Source organism: Mesoplodon bidens, assembly GCF_964165515.1.
Source record: "Mesoplodon bidens genome assembly, chromosome: 1".
Taxonomy (NCBI): Eukaryota; Metazoa; Chordata; class Mammalia; order Artiodactyla; family Ziphiidae; genus Mesoplodon; species Mesoplodon bidens.
The window spans coordinates 228,342,743-228,363,220 of NC_138176.1; the positions used below are offsets into that span (position 1 = coordinate 228,342,743).

General features: G+C 43.2%; 1 protein-coding gene across 5 annotated transcripts in view; it reads left to right on the forward strand.

Moving 5' to 3' along the window:
• The window catches only part of TMEM131L (transmembrane 131 like), a 162,295-nt gene that overhangs the window by 89,247 nt on the left and 52,570 nt on the right, over positions 1–20,478 (forward strand). For all 5 annotated transcript variants that reach the window (XM_081228095.1, XM_081228096.1, XM_081228097.1 and 2 more), the window contains exons 8-15: positions 13,261–13,338; positions 13,537–13,690; positions 15,301–15,359; positions 15,667–15,775; positions 17,371–17,461; positions 17,959–18,112; positions 18,674–18,844; positions 20,135–20,207. In XM_081228095.1, the coding sequence (XP_081084221.1) occupies positions 13,261–13,338; positions 13,537–13,690; positions 15,301–15,359; positions 15,667–15,775; positions 17,371–17,461; positions 17,959–18,112; positions 18,674–18,844; positions 20,135–20,207 (889 nt within the window). The remainder of the gene's footprint in view (positions 1–13,260; positions 13,339–13,536; positions 13,691–15,300; positions 15,360–15,666; positions 15,776–17,370; positions 17,462–17,958; positions 18,113–18,673; positions 18,845–20,134; positions 20,208–20,478) is intronic.

A 20,478-nucleotide genomic window follows, 5' to 3' on the forward strand; every position in this document is an offset into this window, starting at 1 on the left:
AAAGAGCAGGAATCACGTCCTAGCCAGTATTTGTTTTCTTATCACCTAGCACAGAGCCTCACCACAGAACACATAGTAAATAAATGATTGAGAATTGAATAAATGACCTTAAAGAGCAAGAAATTAGAATTCTGCCAACATTCACTATATTAGAATATTCCAGAAACTTTTGTTAGAAGACTTGAAGATGCCCAATAAATAGATAGCACCTCTCTTCCTCAGGTTCTGAACTGGTGGATATATAAGAATCAGAAGCTAGAAAACTAAATGTATCCTACTGATAAGCCACATTCTCCTGTGTCAGCTGACGTAAGAGGGACAGAGTTGCTACCTCCCGCCCTCAGGTAGACCGTGGTGTGGCCCATTGGAAGGGACTTTTTTTTTAGTTGAAGCATAGTTGATGTACAATATTACATAAGTTATAGGTGTACAATATAGTGATTCACAATTTTTAAAGGTTATACTCCATTTATACTTATTATAAAATATTGGCTATATTCCCTGTGTTGCACAGTGTACCCTTGTAGCTTATTTGACACATGATAGTTTATGCCTCTTAATCCCCTACCTCTGTCTTGCCCCTCCCCGCTTTCCTCTCCCCACTGGTAACCACTAGTTTGTTCTCTATATCTGTGAGTCTGCTTCTTTTTTGTTTTATTCACTAGTTTGTTTTGTGTTTCAGATAAGTGAAATCATACAGTATTTGTCTTTCTCTGTCTGACTTACTTCACTTAGCGTGATACCCCCCAAGTCCATCCATATTGTTGCAAATGGCAAAATTTCATTCTTCATGGCTAGTAGTATTCCATTGTATGTATATACCACATCTTCTTTATCCACTCATCTGTTGTTGGACAGTTAGGTTGCTTCCATATTTTGACAATTGTAAATAAAACTGCTATGAACATTGGGGTGCATGTATCTTTTCAAATTAGCGTTTCTGTATTTTTCGAATATATACCCAAGAGTGGAATTGCTGGGTCATGTGGTAGTTCTATTTTTAGTTTTTTGAGAAACCTCCAGACTATTTTCCACAGTGGCTGCACCAACTTACCTTCCCTCCACCAGTGTAACAGGGTTCCCTTTTCTCCGCATGCTCACCAGCGTTTGTTATTTGTGCTCTTTTTGAGGATAGCCATTCTGTCAGGTGTGAGGTGATAATCTCATTGTGGTTTTGACTTCCATTTCCCTGATGATTAGCATTCATCTTTTCACGTGCCTGTTGACCATCTGCATTTCCTCTTATGGAAGGGGTGTTTGAATCAAGGACAAACACCCTCACCCAGGATGTAGAGAGGAGGAGAAAAGAAACCAGCTCCTCCAATAGCCCCCGCCCTGTCACCCTGCCTGCAGTACAGGGTCATTGTCTGTGGCTCACTAATAGGCAGCTGCCTCTACCTTGAGGGGAGAGGAAGGCTTGGGGCAAAGGAACAGGAGTATCAGGAGTATTTAGTGTTTTGTGTTTACTTTCCTAATACTGCTGCTCAGTTTTGGACTTTTGACCCTTTGGGCTTACCCATTGTTAAGCCCATGGCCCTCTCTCTCTGCGCGGAGATGAGCAGACTTCCCGTGGCCACGCTCCTGCCTTCCTGAGCCTGTTCCTTCTCCCACTGGTACCAGCCCTGCTTTGTTGATCCTCTGTGGACCAGTGGGATGCACATTTGAGTTTTCCCCTGGAAGGCTCTGAGATGCATTATAATAATTCATCAATAATCTGCTCCAAAGCCACACGATGCCCCAAGTCTGAAGTTCATATCCTCATCTGTTTCCCATCCCAAATTCTTTTCAAGTATCCAATGAAGCTTACCAGAGCTTTGAAAGGGGATCAAATAACAGAATTAAGATATTCCAAAAAAAAAAAAAAAAAAAAAACACAACCCAGCCTCATAAGGATTCCCCATCACAGAACTGTATAGTGAAGTGAATAAGAAAGTGAATTGTAAAACCAGGCCACCTGGGTAAAAGTCTTGGTCCTGAGTGGTCTTGGCCAGTTTACCTAACCCTTTTATGTCTCAGTTTATCTATAAAACAGATGATAACACTACCTCATAGGAGTGCTATAGTTATTGAATAAATGAATACATGTAAAACGCTTAGAACTTAGTATCTGGCACATAGCTAAAATGCATTTATCACTTAAAAAAGTTTTTATATATAAACCCTCTCCTATTATGAAACTCTCAGGGAGAAATTTAAAATTCAGAGAAGCAATCCTTGGCAAGACATGAAAGTTCAAGGTTCTAGTCCCATATCAAATTATGTTGGCCTGTGAGTTAACATGCAGAGAATTTGAAGTCCTCCCTAATTCCTTTTTTTTTTTTTTTGGTCTTAGCCAGAGAGCTTCTCCATGCCTGTGTGCAGCTGGGGTAACTCCCCCCACCCACCGCCGCCCGCCCAGGGCTTCTCGGAAAGCCCCCCGCCAGGATGTGCATGGCTTCCCCAGGGCTTCTCAGAAATTACAGTAGTTCAACACTAAGTCTCTCTTGTCTCTGCTTGTTTCAAGTGGAGCTTGAGTCTAGAATCCTTTTTTAAAAATTAATTTATGTATTTCTTTTATTTTATTTCTGGCTGTGTTGGGTCTTCTTTGCTGCATGCGGGCTTTCTCTAGTCATGGCGAGTGGGGCTACTCCTCGTGGTGGTGCATGGGCTTCTCATTGTGGTGGCTTCTCTTGTTGCGGAGCACGGGCTCTAGGCACGCAGGCTTCAGTAGTTGTGGCACATGGGCTCAGTAGTTGTGGCGCACGGGCTTAGTTGCTCCGCGGCATGTGGAATCTTCCCGGACCAGGGCTCAAACCCGTGTCCCCTGCATGGGCAGGTAGATTCTTAACTACTGCGCCAACAGGGAAGCCTGAGTCTAGAATCTTAACAAGACACACAGGAATATTAGATTATCAACCTTACATCCACCAAGTTTGGAAAACATGCCCCCCAGCTCTCAAGGCACTAATTTTGGCCAGAATTGTTCCCAGTACTTCATCTTTGCCAAAGAGAGGGATGGAAGGCTGAAACTATCACCTTGGTTTCAGCTTCAGCTCGTGCCAGTTGTTCTGAGGCCAAGAGCTGCACCCTTAAACTCTATGGGCAGCGGCTGTCTGTCTGGAGGCGAGTTTGGGGAGGAGCCACCTCCTCTCTTCAGAAGTGACACCGAGATGCTCAGATCCGCGGGTCTGTGCTCCGAGTCAGAGCCTTGCGGTGGTGCAGGCCGGTCACCAGGCGTGTTTGTCCTCTCCTGTTTGCAGGGAGCCCTTGTTTCCGGCACTCCTGTGCTGAGTGGTGTCCCCGCTCTGTTAAGGGATGGAGCATCTGTGGGTGGGGACTTTGAGACCTGTTTGTGGTGTGGTTTCCGTTGCCTCTTACCAGGAGCTCACAGAGGCTTCTGGAACCTGCTTCTTTGGGAAGGTTTTTCCCTTTTTGTCCTGCTTGTTTCAAGTGGAGCTTGTTCGCAGCAGATTCCTGGGGGGGGAACTGCTGTTGACACTCGGGGAGCTTGGGGCCCAGTGCGGGTAGCTCCTGGCCCCCGAGCCCCGCACTGTCTCCTCCAGCTTGTGCGTGAGCCCTTCTTTGTCTCTAGGCTGTGTTCTGCCTGCAGGATGTGCTGGTCTCTTCCTGTCCCCTTTTCCCGCCAGGGAGGCTTAGATGAGTTTCTTGCTGTTTAACCAGCTGCTTTTGCCGGTCTCTTTTTCCCTAATGCTTGTAAGCTACTGCTGTTTGCTGGAATTGCTGCATTCCTTTTTCTTTCTTTTTTTTTTTTAAACCTTTTTCTCTCCTTTTTGGTCTAAATCTGTTTTTTCCTCTAGGTGTTCCTCTAGATATTTTCTTGTGATTTCTCCCAAGGCAAGAGAGATACAGTTGCTGAGTTCTGGGCCTGCGGAATCTTCTTCTATTCCCTGCATTGTTGCTCTTACATCGGAGACGCTCTCCCAATAGACCAGCATCTAATTTAGGGCTGGCATCAGTCTGTCTTGTTCTCCCTGGTTCCCCTTTAGTAGGTTTCCTCGATGCTATGCCTTCTCTTAGACTGAGTCCTAATTCCGTAAACTTTGCAAGTGTGTTCCCTCAGGGCACGGCGGTGACAGTCTCTCCACCTGCTGTGCTCTGAGCATCTTCGTCTGATCTCTGATCTCCACCGCTACCCCCACCCCTCACAGCCTGTCCAGAGTTTGTGTAACCCTTGGTAGAGCCGTGTCAGTCTTTGGAGATGCAGGTAGGTCCTCAGTTGCTCTCACTGTGGGTTTTGTACCTGGCTTTAGAAGTGTGTTTCTCCACAGTTCCTAGAACTGAATCCTGGTTCTTTTAGGAGCTGCATCCTGGTTCCTTTAGGAGGAGCAATTCCAGTCCTCTGAGATCTTGCTCGTCTTCCTTTATTAGAGGTTCTTTTTTTTAAGGCTCAAACCAGCACAAAGATATTGCTCCCTCACTTGAGTTAGACTCCAGGCTGTCCCCGTCTCTGTCTGTTGAGCCGGGTGTCAAGGTCTCCTTTTCTGTTGCACCTCTGTCCAATTATTTCCCAAGATGTCAACCTTTCTCCAGAGGGTGGCCCTCTCTCCCTCCTGTTTTGTCAACCTGCCTTGCTTTTTTTTGTTGTTTTGTTTTTGTTCCTCTTGTCCTGATAGGAAGATGAGAGAGTGTTTCTCTAAGCTTCTAGTACCCTTCTGATTTCCGGAATGAGCCTAATTGTTCCAAGGACAGCCCTGAGTGGTTGCCTTCTTCGTGCATGCGATAATTTTGTCAAATGGCTTTTCTGACTCAACCCAAGATGACAGCATGTCTCTTTAATAAGATTAGCCTTATTGCTTCTTTATTTATAAAATCTGCCCCCATCTATGTATCTTCCACTTCGGATCTTGAAAATCTGAAGCAGCGGTTAGCATTTAGGTGATTAATAGCTGTAGGGCCAGGGAGTTGGAGGGGAACTCTTGAGTCTGTGGACCAACCACATGAATTTAAAATAAACCTTCTCACAGTTCCGACTCGTATCCATAAAGATAAGGCATAAAAAGGAACAGAATTTGGAGCAGCCTGCCTATACTGCTTGCCTGGAGTTGGACCCAACACAGTTTCTTCAAGATCGGGCTATAGAAGCACCAGATAGTATTCTGGAAGCTCTCTCTATTTTGAGGAGAGCCCTGACTGGGACACCATTTTCTTTTTTGTTTTGTTTTTCCTTCCCCTGCCCTTTCCCTTTTTTTTTCTTGTGGTAAAATATGCATAACACAGAATTTACCATTTTCACCGTTTTAAAGTGTACAGTTCAGTGGCATTAATTATACTCACAGTGCTATGCAGCCATGACCACCGTCCACTTCCAGAACTTTTTCGTCTGCCCAAACTGAAACTCTGTCCCCCACTAAGCAGTGATTCCTCATTACCCCCTCCTCTCAGCCCCTAATAAACATTATTCTACTTTCTGTCTCTATGAAGTTGAATATTCTAGGTCCCCTCGTACATGGACTCATACAGTATTTGTCCTTTCGTGACCAACGTGTTTCACTTAGCTCAGTGTCATCAAGGTTCCTCCATGTTGAGGCAGGTGTCAGAATTCCCTTCCTTTTCCTTTTTTAAAAATAATTTATTTATTTATTTATTTATTTATGGCTGCATTGGGTTTTCATTGCTGCGCGTGGGCTTTTCTCTAGTTGTGGAGAGCGTGGGCTACTCTTTGTTGCCGTGTGCGGGCTTCTCATTGTGGTGGCTTCTCTTGTTGTGGAGCACGGGCTCTAGGTGCGCGGGCTTCAGTAGTTGTGGCACGCGGGCTCAGTAGTTGTGGCTCGTGGGCTCTAGAGCGCAGGCTCAGTAGATGTGGCACATGGGCTCTAGAGCGCAGGCTCAGTAGTTGTGGCACACAGGCTCAGTAGTTGTGGCTCACAGGCTCTAGAGCGCAGGCTCAGTAGTTGTGGCGCACGGGCTTAGTTGCTCTGCCGCATGTGGGATCTTCCCAGACCAGGGCTCGAACCCCTGTCCCCTGCATTGGCAGGCGGGTTCTTAACCACTGCACCAGCAGTGAAGTCCTCCCTTCCCTTTTAAGGCTGAATAATATTCCACTGTATATATATCCCATGTTTTGTTTATTCCTTCATCCATTGGTGGATTTCGGGATGTTTCCATTTGGCTACTGTGTGTAATGCTGTGAATATGGGCGTACAAATACCTGTTCAGGCCCCTCCTGTCACTTCTGGGTGTGAACCCAGAAGCGGAACTGCTGGATATTGTAATTCTGTGTTTAAATTTTTGAGGAACCGCTGTACTGTTCTCCACTGCAACACCCTTTCTTTCACATCCTTCTCTGTGCCATGCTTACTTAGGTCAGAGCCGTGCTGTATTGCTCAAGGGCAAGCCACAGCAGCCTGCATCACAGAGCCTGAACTTGGGCCGAGTGTGGGTCCAAGCTCAAGGGCTGAGCCTGGCCTTCAGGGCTCACTTGCCATTTGCTTAAGGCCCAGCGGCAGCCAATTGTATAAAAATAGCTGCTTGTCTTTGGATCGCACTTCTGTACGCTGCATGACTTACCAAGGTGGAAATCCCACACGGCTGTCCTGGAACTTCCAGCCCAGGTTGTGGTCGTTAAGGGCCAGCTGCCAAAGTGTAAAAGTCCAGGGTATTGCACAACGCAGGCCACTGCCACTTGGTCCGACCAAAAGTATTAATATTTCAGTGTTAACTCGTTCTCCACATTGTGTTTTGTCTTTAATGGTTTTTGGCACATTTCAGGGGGGTGGGAGATGGTGTGCAGTAAATGACCCTTCTCTCTTTTCTTGGGTTCTGAACCATTTATGAAATAAGACAAGAAGAATTTGAAACGTTTAAGACAAAAAATCCCTTCTCTTGGAAACCAAAGGACCGGGGAAGAGGAGTTTCCCTTCTAACAACTTTGATGTGGGGAAAATGCTTCCTAGAAGCATTTAAATGATTTGTTGTGGAATTTTACTAAATGAATGCATGAGTTATGAATGAAAAAGCAAATGCTCCCTTTTGAGGGCCTGCTTCATGCACTGTGATTGGCATATGTATCACATTTAATGCTGGTAGCATGGCTGTGAGTCCATTAACTGTTTTATACAAGAGGAAGCTGAGTCTTGGAAAAGGTAGGGATTAGCCCCAAGGTTTCATCTTCAGTCCATGTTGACTGCAAAGCCACTTGGCCACACTGCCTTTTTGAAGAAGATGTGGATAAGGAAAAATGTGATACATGTGCTTTTCTTTAGTGATAAAATTGGTTTTTATTTATGTCTAATATTAAATGACATATTGGAAAGAAATCTGTTGCTCTGACCAAGTACTATTCACTTTTTTTTTTTAACTGGAGTCTAACTGCTTTACAATGTTGTGTTAGTTTCTGCTGTACAATGAAGTGAATCAGCTTCATTGTACATATATCCCCTCCCTCTTGGACCTCCCTCCCCCCATCCCACCCTCAGCACTGAGCTGAGCTTCCTGTGCTTTATAGCTTGTTCCCACTAGCTATCTATTTTATGCATGGTAGTGTAGATATGTCTGTCCTAATCTCCCAATTCATCCCACCCTCCTCTTCCCCCACTGTGTCCACATGTCCGTTCTCTACGTCTACATCTCTATTCCTGCCCTGGAAATAGGTTCATCTGTACCATTTTTCTAGATTCCACATATATGCGTTAATATACGATACTTGTTTTTCTCTTTCTGGCTCACCTCACTCTGTATGACAGACTATAGGTCCATCCATATGTCTACAAGTGACCCAATTTCGTTCCTTTTCATGGCGAATATTCAACCCTTTTCCCCGTAAAACAAATAAAAACAACTCATTTCAGCCAGTTCTTAGGGTTTTACAAATATTATTGTGAGTGGGTCTGACAACCTAGGTAGATGTTGTTTCAGTGGTTACAGATCTGAGAACCAGAAGGTTAGTGGTAGTGGTGAGGGCTGAAACACAACTGATGGTTAATATTAGGGTGAAGCAACCGAACTCAGCTGAGCCTGTCTGTTACGCAGGAGACACTAAATTAGTTCAGTTAAAGAGTGTGAGTGTTGTGTAGAAGGGACCCAGGAAAGCACTCATTTTATACAAAATGATTTGCTGTATAGAATGTATTGTACATAGCACCATATGTGTGGGCCACTGGCTGGAATGGTCACATGGCTTATGTGGGCTCTGTGTTCCTAACTGAGACACACGTGGGTATAGAGACTTACCTTTGTAAGCACCTCTACAATTTAGCATTCAGAATTGTGAAAGGGAAGAAAAATGAGAAGAGAAATCTCAGGTTGGGATATATCTAAGTAACTTTTTTATATTTCATACATTATGTTCCTGAAATGAACGGTTTTCATATGTGGTCAATACTGGGAACATCATAATTTCAAATCTGTTATTCATTCTGTCTGGATTAATGCATTACAGACCCTCATATACTCTTGTCAGGATATGGTTTACTCTTGTTAGTGAAAGTCATCTCAGATGACTTAGAACTTTGTCTGTCATGTTCTTCCCTGTTTAATTGTACACAGACACCCAGAATCACGCTCCGCCCCTGGCCTGGTACACAAAGACTGATTTTTTTTTTTTTTTTCCTGCGGTACGCGGGCCTCTCACCGTTGTGGCCTCTCCCGTTGCGGAGCACAGGCTCCGGACGCGCAGGCTCAGCGGTCATGGCTCACGGGCCCAGCCGCTCCGCGGCATGTGGGATCTTCCCGGACCGGGGCACGAACCCGTGTCCCTTGCATCGGCAGGCGGACTCTCAACCACTGCGCCACCAGGGAAGCCCAAGACCAATTTTTTAGCAAGTAGAGGAAGGTGATTTTTTTTCTCTTTCATCCCATTCCCTAAATTCATACTTCTTCTCCACAAAATACATGCCATACAAAAGAAGTCTTAACAGGGCTATTTTCTTGACTGTTACATTATCTCCTGGTATGGTTTTCTAAGACATATTTTCATACTGAAGAATTTTTAGGCTTTTAAGTACCTAGGAGAAATAGACTTGGCCTGTTCAGATTTACTTGGAAAAAATACTGATGACTTATGTTAAAAGACCTGCTATTTTTTTTTTTTTTTTCTGTTTTTCTACTAACTAACCTTCGGACCTTTGATAAGTCATTTAACCCCTCCAAACCACATCTTTTCCCATCTTCTAAAATAGTATCATACACTTATGTGAAAACTACTTAGGGGACTTCCCTGGCGGTCCAGTGATTGAGACTTCGCTTCCCAATGCAGGGGGTACAGGTTCGATCCCTGATCAAGGAGCTGGGATCCCACATGCCTCAGGGAACAGAAGCAATATAGTAACAAATTCAATAAAGACTTTAAAAATGGTCTACATCAAAAAAAAAAATCTTAAAAGAAAACTACTACGGAATTATTGTTTCTTTTAGCTGTCAAATTTAGGAATTAATTTATTAAAATAATGTGGGAGGTTTCAGAAGTAGAGAAGTAGGTTTTTGTTTGTTTTTCTTTTATAATCTGCCCAGGCACACTTCTGCATAAGGGGTCAAAACAAATGTCAAAACAGCTGGTGTCCTTTCAGAGGTGATTTGTAATCCCAGTGTGCCTGTGGTTGCCCCAGGTGGCTCATGTTTTGGTTATAGTTTCTGATTTTAAGTCGAGATTGCAATACTTTTGTTCTTTTGGGAGAGAAAGACATGAACATTTAAATTTCTCTTTGAGAAAAATCAGCATGCTTCAAGGGCAGTTTGGAGGTGTAGGAACTCCCCCTGGTGGGAGTCTGAAATATGTTGTACAGCAAAGGAAACAATGTAGTTTATTTTTGTTATGTTTTCAGCTAACAGAAGAATCTTGCTTAACATGGTAAATTATAAATTCATTCATGGTAAATTATAAACTTGTCACCAAGACTGACAAAATATTGGGCTTTAAATCACGTCACATCACTGTGCAGGTAGGAGTTTTAATCATGTTCAAAGTCATAATTTTGAACTTTAACATAATTTGAATGTGTGAAGGAATATTTTAGGCAAGAAAATTGCCGTGTCAGGTTAGGACCTATAGTTAAATTGTTGTAGATGAAACAAAACCCAACTTAATTATAAACGTGTATGTTGAAAGTGTGTTGATATGGGTTTTCCTTTAAACTTTTTTGGGGGAAAGTTTCAGATCAGAAGCACATGCCAGATATCAGGTTTTGCTTGTGCTTTTATTTTAGAGCCGTTGTTTATCTTTAGTTTCTTGCCCCTTTCAGGCTTGCACCTTTCAGGCAAACATCTGTGACTGTGCAGCCACGCCTCTTACGTCACCAGCTGTCTGTTGAGTGCCAGTTAAGTGGCAGGCATCGTGGTAAAAGCACAGATGGGGGCTTACTGTCCGCTGGGACAGGCAGACCTTGAACAGGTTGCTGCAGTGTAATGAGGGGCGTTATGGAAGGTCAGGTAAAAGGCAGTGTGGACGTGAGTGCTGGCACTTGCCCCCTGGCGGTGTCAAGGGCGACCTCCCTGAGGACGGTGTTGAAGCTGGGACATGAAGGGTGAATCAGGTTTAGGTAGATGGAGGGGAGGGTGGCTTGGGGATGCGAGTTCAAGGCAAGGAGCAGCACATTCAGGGGCTGAAGGCCAAGTGGAAGAGAAGGTGGACCGGCGAGGCTGCCGCATAAACAGGGATGTAGAGACGAGGCAGGTGCTCGGGTTTTGTAGCCACAGTAAAGGACTTGGGGCTTTGGCCGAGCGGGAAGCCTGTGAAGGGTTCTAAGCAGGTAGTGGCGTGAGCTGAATGTAAACTCGTTCCTGGTGCGGTGTGGACAGTGCAGAGGAGAGGGCAGAGAGACTAGGAGGAAGTTACTGTACCAGCCTGCCTGCCCGCCTCCCCCGCCCTCCCACGAGGGCAGGGGTCCATCAGCGTTTTCTGTAAAGGCCCAGAGAGTAGACAGCTTCGGTTTTGCAGGCCATACTCAGCTCTGCTGCCGCAGCACGAAGGCGGCCATAGGCACTTCGTGAGAGAAGGAGCGTGTCTGTGTTCCAGCAAGACTTCATATACAAACACAGGCCGCGGGCTGGATTTGGCCTCTACCGGCATAGCGAGTTGACCCCTGATCCTTCAGGTGTTTGTTAGGAATAAAGGGACGTGAACGGATCCAGGGGCTGCTGAGGAGGTCCAGTCAGCAAACCTGGGGTCTGGGTGTGTTTGCCGGAGCTGAGTGAGGGAGGCGAAGTGAAGCTGGTTTCCAGGTTTCTGGCTTAAACCACTTTATGAGTGACGAGACCCACAGCAAGGGCCTGGCTCTCTGGGCGTGGGTGAGGATTCAGAGGGGCGCCCAGCCGCTGGTTGCCTGTGTGGGTGTGCGGAGAGGCCTGCGCTGCTGAGATGAACGTGGGGGGCTTCAGCGTGTCGCAGACCCCCCGCGGGAGAGAGGGAAGGGGGCCGAGGTGGAATCTGGAGGGACTAACAGCTGGTGCCCGAGGAGGAAGAGCCAGCGAAGCAGGAGCCCGAGAGGACGGAGGAGCACCGAGAGAAGGCGACGTGGCGGAGAAGCGTCGGGCCAGAGAGGTTTCTGTCAGATTTGCATACGAGGGGGTCACGTATAACTTTGATTAACGCAGCTTCAGGGAGTAGTGGGCTTTCTTTGTGTATGTCTTTGATGTGGGACTTGCTCACAGAAAAACATATTCGAAGATCTAGCTCTTCTTTAAGGTTTGAGGTTCAGTTTACAGGTGGTATGACTCTAAGTCTAGCCGATACTAACGATTACTTTTGTTTTTAAAACGTTTCTTTTAAAAAAAATTATTTATTTATTTATTTATTTTTGGCTGCGTTGGGTCTTTGTTGCTGCACGCGGGCTTTCTCTAGTTGTGGCGAGCAGGGGCTACTCTTCGTTGCTGCAGGCGCGCCTCTTATTGCAGAGCACAGGCTCTAGGTGCGCAGGCTTCAGTAGTTGTGGCACGTGGCCTCAGTAGTTGTGGCTCGTGGGCCCTAGAGCGCAGGCTCAGTAGTTGTGGCTCACGGGCGTAGTTGCTCCATGGCATGTAAGATCTTCCCGGACCAGGGATCGAACGTGTGTCCTCTGCATTGGCAGGCAGATTCTTATCCCCTGCGCAATTACTTTTTAAAAGAGCCTTTGGTTAATGTTTGGTCCTATTTACAAGCTTGGTTAAAACCCCTATCTATTTTTTACTACACTTTAAAATGTAATGTGAAAAAAAAAAAAGTAATGTGCTGCGGTCCCTCGACATCTGTGGGGGAATGGATCCAGAACCCCCCTCGGATACCACACTCCAAGGAGGCTGAAGTTCCTTCCGGTCTGCATCCATGGAACAGAGAGGATCAACTGTATTTTATTCTTATTTTGTACATTAATTGCTGAATGACAATTGAAGGGGTTAAACATGTGTTTTTATATAATGTACTTAGGTAGTTCTTATAAATCTAACAAATTAAACGTAATTGTGGTGATTCCACGTAAAACCAAAGTCAGCCGAGGATTTGGGGGATGCCTTCTCACCTTGCGGAGATTTTCGGGTGTTCCGACTGTGACTGACAAGCCAAGTGCCTTGTTTATAACCACTATGCGAGACACGTCACACTGAACAGAAGAGGAAATCTCGCAGCGGAGATCCTTTAGACTCACGTGCTGCACTACCTGACGTTTCTGTGTATTCGCCGTCTGCTGTCCCCGCCCTCCCACCCAAATGGCTGTATCCCTGGATTGACTTGGCATTTCTTTGTCTTCACAATATGTCAATATCATCCCATGTGGCTGTTAAGATCTTTGAACTTGATGAAATTCTTCGGTCTTTTCATATACTTTTGTCTCTTCCATCCACATCTCTTCCACACATGAAAAATGATAGCCGGTTGAATTTTGGGCATCTCCTATGGTTTTCTCATAGCGTCTAAGCTCACTCTGCAGATGGGAAGCAGACATCAGAACCGTGATTGGCTCTTACTGGGTGAACCTACTTAAAAATAAGAGCAGACTCCTACGTAGGAACAAAATGTTTGAAAAGTGTAAGAAATGCCAAACTACAGTGTTCCTGTGTATATTTAGAACATATTTATCTGCTTATTGCCATAATAGGAATTTTCATGTTGCCCAAGGGAGAGCTTATGATTTCCATTAGATGTAAGCTCAGTGACAGAAAAGATTTTTCTCTGTTTTGTTCACTATTGTATTTCCAGTAAATTGAATTTTACCTAGCATTTAGCAGACGTTCAAATATATGGTGAATGAATGAAGAAATATCCTTTCGGAATTAATGATAGATTGTTTATTATTGACAGTAGATTGTGCCTTTTGCTTCCTTTTAATTTCTTTCCCCCCCTTTTTCTGCTTTTAGGCAGAAACCACTAACACTAGCCTCTTGCAAGTGCAACTGGAATGCAGTTTACATAATAAAGTGTGTCAGCAACTAAAGGTAAAATAAAAAGTTTAGTGTTTTCTTCCTTCCTTCCTTCCTGCCTCTTTGCTTAGAAATAAAAAATAAAACAGCATGTTCTGTTCTCAGAAATGCACATGCCCTTACCTTAAGTGCTTTTTTCCTGTGAAGTTCAAAATGAAAAAATTCAGATGATATTTTTGAGTTTTTCCTTTTTTTCTATCCCTCCGATCTCAGAGTTGCTATGTGGAATCAGACGATGTTTTACGGCTACAAATGAGCATAATTGTAACAATGGAAAACTCTTCGAAAGAATTTGAAGAAAACACACAAGATTTGTTAGATCATCTCTCTATTATTTATGTAGCTACGGATAAATCTGAGACCTCAGGTAAGGTGGAATCTTTAAACTTTTCTGTTACAACATATTTTGATTAACCTGCATCATCATTCTATATCATTTACTTATAGATCGTATCATTGCAATCCAAGACAGAGAGACTTTGCTTTCATTATTAACACAGTGCAGTAGTAACTGGTTCTCAATCTGCATCTGCTAGTAAGGCTGTATTATTTTGGGGTAACTAAGTGGCAACGGACTTCCCTGGTGGCGCAGTGGTTAAGAATCTGCCTGCCAGTGCAGGGGACACGGGTTTGAGCCCTGGTCCGGGAAGATCCCACATGCCGCAGAGCAACTAAGCCTGTGTGCCACAGTCTGAGCCCGCGTGCCACACCTACTGAACCCCGCGCACCTAGAGCCCATGCTTTGCGACAAGAGAAGCCACCTCAATGAGAAGCCCGTGCACCGCAACGAAGGGTAGCCCCCACTTACCACAACTAGAGAAAGCCAGGGTGCAGCAACAAAATAAATAAACAAACAAACAAACAAATAAATAATAAATTAAGTGGCAATGGCAAACCATGCTGTGTTTCCCTGGGAGGAATTTTTCTTGGCGTTCTGAAGATAGTAAACTAATTAAATGGGCACGACAATCTAATATAAATATTCACGAAGTATTTGAAGTGTTGTGTCTCTTGTTTCTGTTTTACTGATGTGCAGAAGCTCAGTTGACCAAATCATGCTGTTTATATTTTTAATAGTTGGTTGTCTGCTGCTTAGTCCTGGATGCCTGATCAGTAAGGGTAGTGTGAGTTTCAGTGTTCATTTCTATGAACTTTATCTTTGCAATTGTGTGTCCTACTTACCATAAATAACCTAGTTTATCAGTTTAAGTTTCTAAGAGATTTTGTAGGAGACACATATGATCCATGTGATTTATCATGTAGGGTTTGCTCTTATCCACCGGTTATCAAGACTATTCTGGTAAGTGAGAGTGTGTGTGTATGTACACACGTATACACATTCAGAGAAAGAAATGGTACCAAAATATAGCTTTAAGTTGGCAGAGTCTTAATTGTTGGCCAAACATTGTTTCCTTTCCAGTCCTCAGAACTGGCTGTAGTAGGACATGGGTCAGCAGGAGAGCTGTCCTGGCCTTGGGTTCATAGTTTCTGGTGATTCCCAGAATGGCCAGGTAGACATCAGTGTAGAGAAGACTCCTGTCCCATGGGGAGCACTTCTGTTGGTGAGGATTAAAGGGAAGCCTGCCTTTTGATATCCAGGGTTTTATTTTTCCCAAGTGTGGTTGTCAGATAAGGAAATGAGGGGCCGTCTAATCAATAGGAGACCTTAACTTTATTTGAAGCTGTCCAGTTGGTTAGTTTCATCCAGGTGAGTAGTACTATGACTGGAAACTCAGACTTTTTCTACTGGTAGTCCATCATTTAGAGAGCCTGTGTTGACAGGTCAATCTTTTTGCCAAGGTCCTTTTTCTTGTGACTTAATCAGCAGAAAATAGCTCCTCTCTTCAATTTTAGTGTTGAAAAGTGAGTTACATTTTTTTATAGAAATGTGTAATGTGATATTTTCACTACTGTATTAAGGTGTGAGGATGAGATGGCCCTTTCTTTTAATCTCATTGCTCTGATTCTTTTGGACAGATGATTCGGCAGTGAATATGTATATATTGCATTCAGGAAACAGCCTTATATGGATACAGGTAATTGTAAATACTTTCGTAAAGTGTAGTGTAAACTTACAAGTGTGTATTTAATTGCAGAACGTGAGGATTTTTGAGAAAACACTTGTCTCCATTGTCTTTTGCTTTCACTTAAGCCCTTTCTCCCTTGCTCGAGCCCGTATGTGGATGACGGTTGTCAGCGCCTCTTCGTACCCTTACAGGCACGTCTGCTGAGCAGTTGCTCTGTGTGCCAGTCTGAGCTCCTTAGTCATTGTAACAGGGTTGCTTCAAACTGGATCAGTCTTCTCCAGCTAAGAGCAGTACTGTGGATTGTTTTTTGTTACAGGATGTACATCATTTCTCCCAGAGAGATGCCGTGTCTCTGCACTTTGAACCAGTACTCCTACCTACTTCCACAACAAACTTCACAAAAATTGCCTCTTTTACTTGCAAAGGTACGGATTTTAAAAATACTGGAGATGGTCTTTTTATTTTCATTATCCAGTTGTTACGCCTGCAGTTCTTTCTGTGAAATGACTCACAACGACAGCGTAGGCAAGGCTTTAGGAAGTGAATGGGCTCGGTTCAGTTCCACAGACTTAACAGTTATAAGAGGTAGCATGATGGAAGAAGTGATGGTGATGCTGCTTTTATTCTGCCACATGTGCAGAATTTTGAGTTTATAGATCGTAGTTCAGTTGGTGATTTGAAAGACCAGGTTGTATATGAGTCTGATGGACAGACTGCTTTCACAGAGAGGTTAAGCTGCCCCAGGTTTGTTTCTTTGTGTAGAAATCAATGCAGAATGTCTAGCGAGTATAAAGCCCATCCTATCTTCAGGGTCTTACTTACAGTTCAAAAGATTTCTGCAAAGAAATGCATTTTAAACATAAGAAAACAAGCACCACCTCACTTACGGTGAAAGAAATGTTAACTTAAAGCAATACGTGAGGTAGACTTTATGACTTAGATCTATGAAGATCAAACAGAATGTTAATATTCTGTGTTGGTAATGATTAGGAAGAAAAAAAACCTCATGTTTTTGACATGGGTATAAATTGATACAGCCTTTTTGGGAGGGAAAATTGGCAGTCTCTGTGAAATTGAAGATGTGCCTATGTGCTCTCTGATCCTTAATTCTACTTCTAGAAGGTTATCTAGAGATACACTCTAGACGTTCAAAACTGTAATACAGGAGTATGCGTTGTTTGCGGCAGCACAACAGTATAAGCCTCCACTGACAGAGAATTGTAGTTCATCTCCGGGAGCGGGGGGGCGAGCGTCTGCAGGTGTTAAGAAGCATGCGTGGGCGTGCAGTATCAGCATTGTCGTTCTTCTAAGGGTATCTGTGTATTTGTATATGTTAGAGCACCTGGAAGGATGCTTGGGAGTCTGCTGGCAGTTGTTTCCTTTGTCTAAGGTAATGGGGAAGTCAGGGGGAAAGGTAGACTTTTATTTTCACATCTTTTTGTTAGTGTTTGAATTTGGGGGGGAGCCATATATATAACTAAAAGAAAAAAAGAGTTGAGTATTAATATCAGAGTCAAGAATTCAGTACCAGTGTTTGATGTCCTGCCATGGCTCAAGGAACGCTTGAAAGTGATTCGATGCCTCAGCAGTGTTTTGCAGCGCGGGCCCCCTTTGGCTGGGAGCTCCTCCGTGCTCTCAGGTTGAGCTGCTCCTTTCTCACTCACGCCTCCACACACACCTCTTCACTGTTCACTTTTGTCATCTCTGCAGACCTAAGGACTTGCCTCTTCCTTAAGATCTCTGTAAAAGGAGAGCCACAAAGCGTTGACTCTCTTTGCCCCCCGCCAAAGAAGAAATGAGAGGTTGCTTTAGGAAAGAGGGTTGGGTAGGTAGACACCATGTTCTGGGTAACTTCCTGGGCACCCAGTCAGGAAAGCAGAAAGATAGTGTTCAAGAAAGGATTTTATTGGAGCCAGAAGAGTGAAGGAACTAAAACATTACAAGTATCTTGTTTTCGTTTGGGGATAATGAAAGAAAAGATACTGATACTTCACATTTATTTCCTCCTACCTCAAAACAGCTCCATCCTGTGACGGTGGGATGAGAGAAGACAGGAAGAAAAAAAACACTCCAACACTAAAAGCGTGCCTCTCCTCTCCTGTGGCTCAAGGGTGGGTGAATTCCGCTTTCTCTGGTATTGAGTGGTTCCCCTCCACCCCCTCCATCTAGAGATGATTTAAAAATGTAACTGAGGCTTGCATGATTCTCTCTCTGGACTTGCCTTCCCTACATTAGTACTGCTAGTGGGAAGTGAAAGGGTGGTTTGCAGGATGGGAGGGAAGAAGCTGAATGACCAGATCCAGGCCAGGCGGCCACGTGTGGGAGAAGGAGGAAGAACTGCACAGTTTCTGAGTTACATTCGGGTCCTGGTTTTGCCTGGTGGCCTCTGTGAGCCATCCTGGTCCTGGCTCCATTGCACCCTCTGGCCTTCAGATGCTCCACTCGTGGGCAGGAAGGTTGAAGAAGGCAGCTTGTCTGGCCCTTGCCAGTACTTACATTTGTTCTCTGACATTTTATGCGGCTACCATTTTTGCAGTTAGAGGCTCATTCGCACGCTAACAGCTGTTGTACACACAGGGCTGATGGCATGCGTGTCCTGTGTTCACAGGTATTTTCGAATGGACTCTTCTGCATCCCAGTTTCACATAGAGACTCATGAGAACACATCGGGGCTTTGGTCAATGTGGTACCTCAACCATTTTGACCGTGGTGTTGTATTGAATGATGTGTTTGTTTCCAAGGAGACCAAGCGTGTTTTAAAGGTACACATGGTATTTTTTATCCAACTTTAGCCTATTTTAAGATTTGTTTAGTGTCAAATACTATGAAACTGATATTTACGAAATCTTACTTTCACTTATGAATTTTAAAGCAAGTGTGTTTCTTTTAACGTTTTCAGAATTACATTTAGGCTCTCTTTATTTTTTTCAAACTATTGTTCAAGAAGCTCAAAGGGACCAGGATACATCTTTTAGAGATATTTGCTGTTACTATTACTTAAAAATATTATAAATTATAATTTATTCTAAAAAGATTATATTTAGTAAAAAGAAGCCTGGTTCATGATACAATACTAGGTTTTTGTAAAATACTGCCTATGAACATTTCAAGATTACTTCTGTGAAATTTAAAAACAGTTGCATGCTAAATATTAAGTGAAACCTATCATTTATATAAAAATATTTCAATATTGGACCTGGAAATAACTGAGTAAAATTGTATTTCTCGAAGTATAGAAAACTTTAGTATCACACATTATAATGATTTTAATCATAATTAGCGTTAGTTAGGAAAGTAATTTCTCTTACTTCTTTTCTTTTTAGATTCTGAATTTCACTGGCCCTTTATTTCTACCTCCAGGCTGTTGGAAAATATTTTCTTTGAAACTTGCCGTTAAAGACTTTGCCATAAATCTATTCACCCGTGTATTTTTGACTACAAACATAGGTGCTGTTTTTGCAGTACCTCTACAGATTTACTTGGCGCCGACCAAGGTATTGTTTACACAGTACATATGTGTTATAATTTTTGTAATAATTATTGTTTCTTTTTGTTAACTTATCTTACGGTGCTTGGACTTTATTGAGTGAGTTGAGCTCATGTTTTTTAAGGCTGCCTAAGAAATTGAAGGATATTACCAGGCCAGTCTTAGATGATAAATTGTTCAGATACAGAAATCTTTATTTGAAGAGAGTTTCTATTTCTCATAAGGTGATATGAGGTAATTTTCAAATGAAATAACGCATTACAGGTCGATAGATCTCATTTTCACTTATTTCCAAAATGTATGGAGCAAGGAATATGTGCTTGCTGTAGCAAACACAGTTGAGCTTTTAGTACGTACTTGCAATGACTTCAAATAAACTAAATCGTTAAATGTTTTATTTGCACCTCTGGTAACTGGCTCCCAGCTGCTCATAATCCTTGAATTTCCTTAGCGGGCCAAATCTAAAGCCTGAAAGGGTTCACAATTAAGAAAATGCTTTCTAAAATCTGGGTAAATTGTATTTAATTTAGATCTTATCTTAAACATGCCTCATTTTTTCTTAATGTTTATTTCTTTTCATTTAGTTACTGTTATTGCTTCTTTTTGATCCAAGCTCTTCTGTATAATGCTGGGTTCTAATTTTTCACTATGAGACATTCATGCAACCATCTTTATGATTTTTCTCACTTACTAGCGTTGGTGTTTCATAGATAGAAGTGCCTCATGTTTAGCTAAAAGCTTAAAGATAGGGCTTCTAAAATTACGCTAAGCAAAATGTAAGGTTGATTTCATTCATCCATATTTTGAGCAGGGGAGGTTTCTTAGAAATTTCCTTCTCCCGTCAAGGGATGCATACCGGAAGCGTGCCTGGGAGGGAGCAGGCAGGCTGCAGGCATGTGTGGTGCTTGCCGAGCCTAGGAAGTGCGACATTCATTTAAATGTCCTGAGTAGCTTAGGAGTTACTATGGATTAGAGTACAGTTTGTTAAAAACCCTACTAAGAATGTCCTGATCTTGAATTCAGAAGGCAGCTTTTGGTGTCTGTCGGGCCCAAGGGATGTCACTGTGGGCATTGATTATTGCACAGAATCCACTGTAGTGACCCTGCCTCTGATAGACAGTTAGAGCTCTCATTCAAGGAGAAAGGAAGCCAAGAAACCCCTTTCTAGCAGTTTGGCTTCTGGTCAAAGGGAAGTTCGCTGAGGTGGAGGCCAACGTCTGCTACGCATTTGAGTGCATTAGGATTTTTGTGTTTAGTGTTGTGTTGTAAGTTATTCATATATTACTTTTCAATCTAGGAAGGGAGTCTGGGTTTTGAACAAGTGATAGCACATTGTGGCATGCATTATTTCATGGGAAAATCAAAAGCGGGTAAGTATTTTGCCCTTAGGCTTTTTGTAGAACTCTAGTTTGGGGTTGGGTGGGAAGTAGTGAGAAAAATTCGTATTTGTAGATGGAATAATTAGTCCTATTAACGTCATTGCATCATATTCTGTTCTTTAAGAGCATGATCATTAATAGAACGACTTGAAATTGTTAAGAATCCTCCAAAAACATCTGAGTGCTTGTGTAATTAAAGCCCCCTTAAGTCTCAGCCTGTACTTTTGTAAGGGATTTTTTTCAGACACGTTATTTGATCATC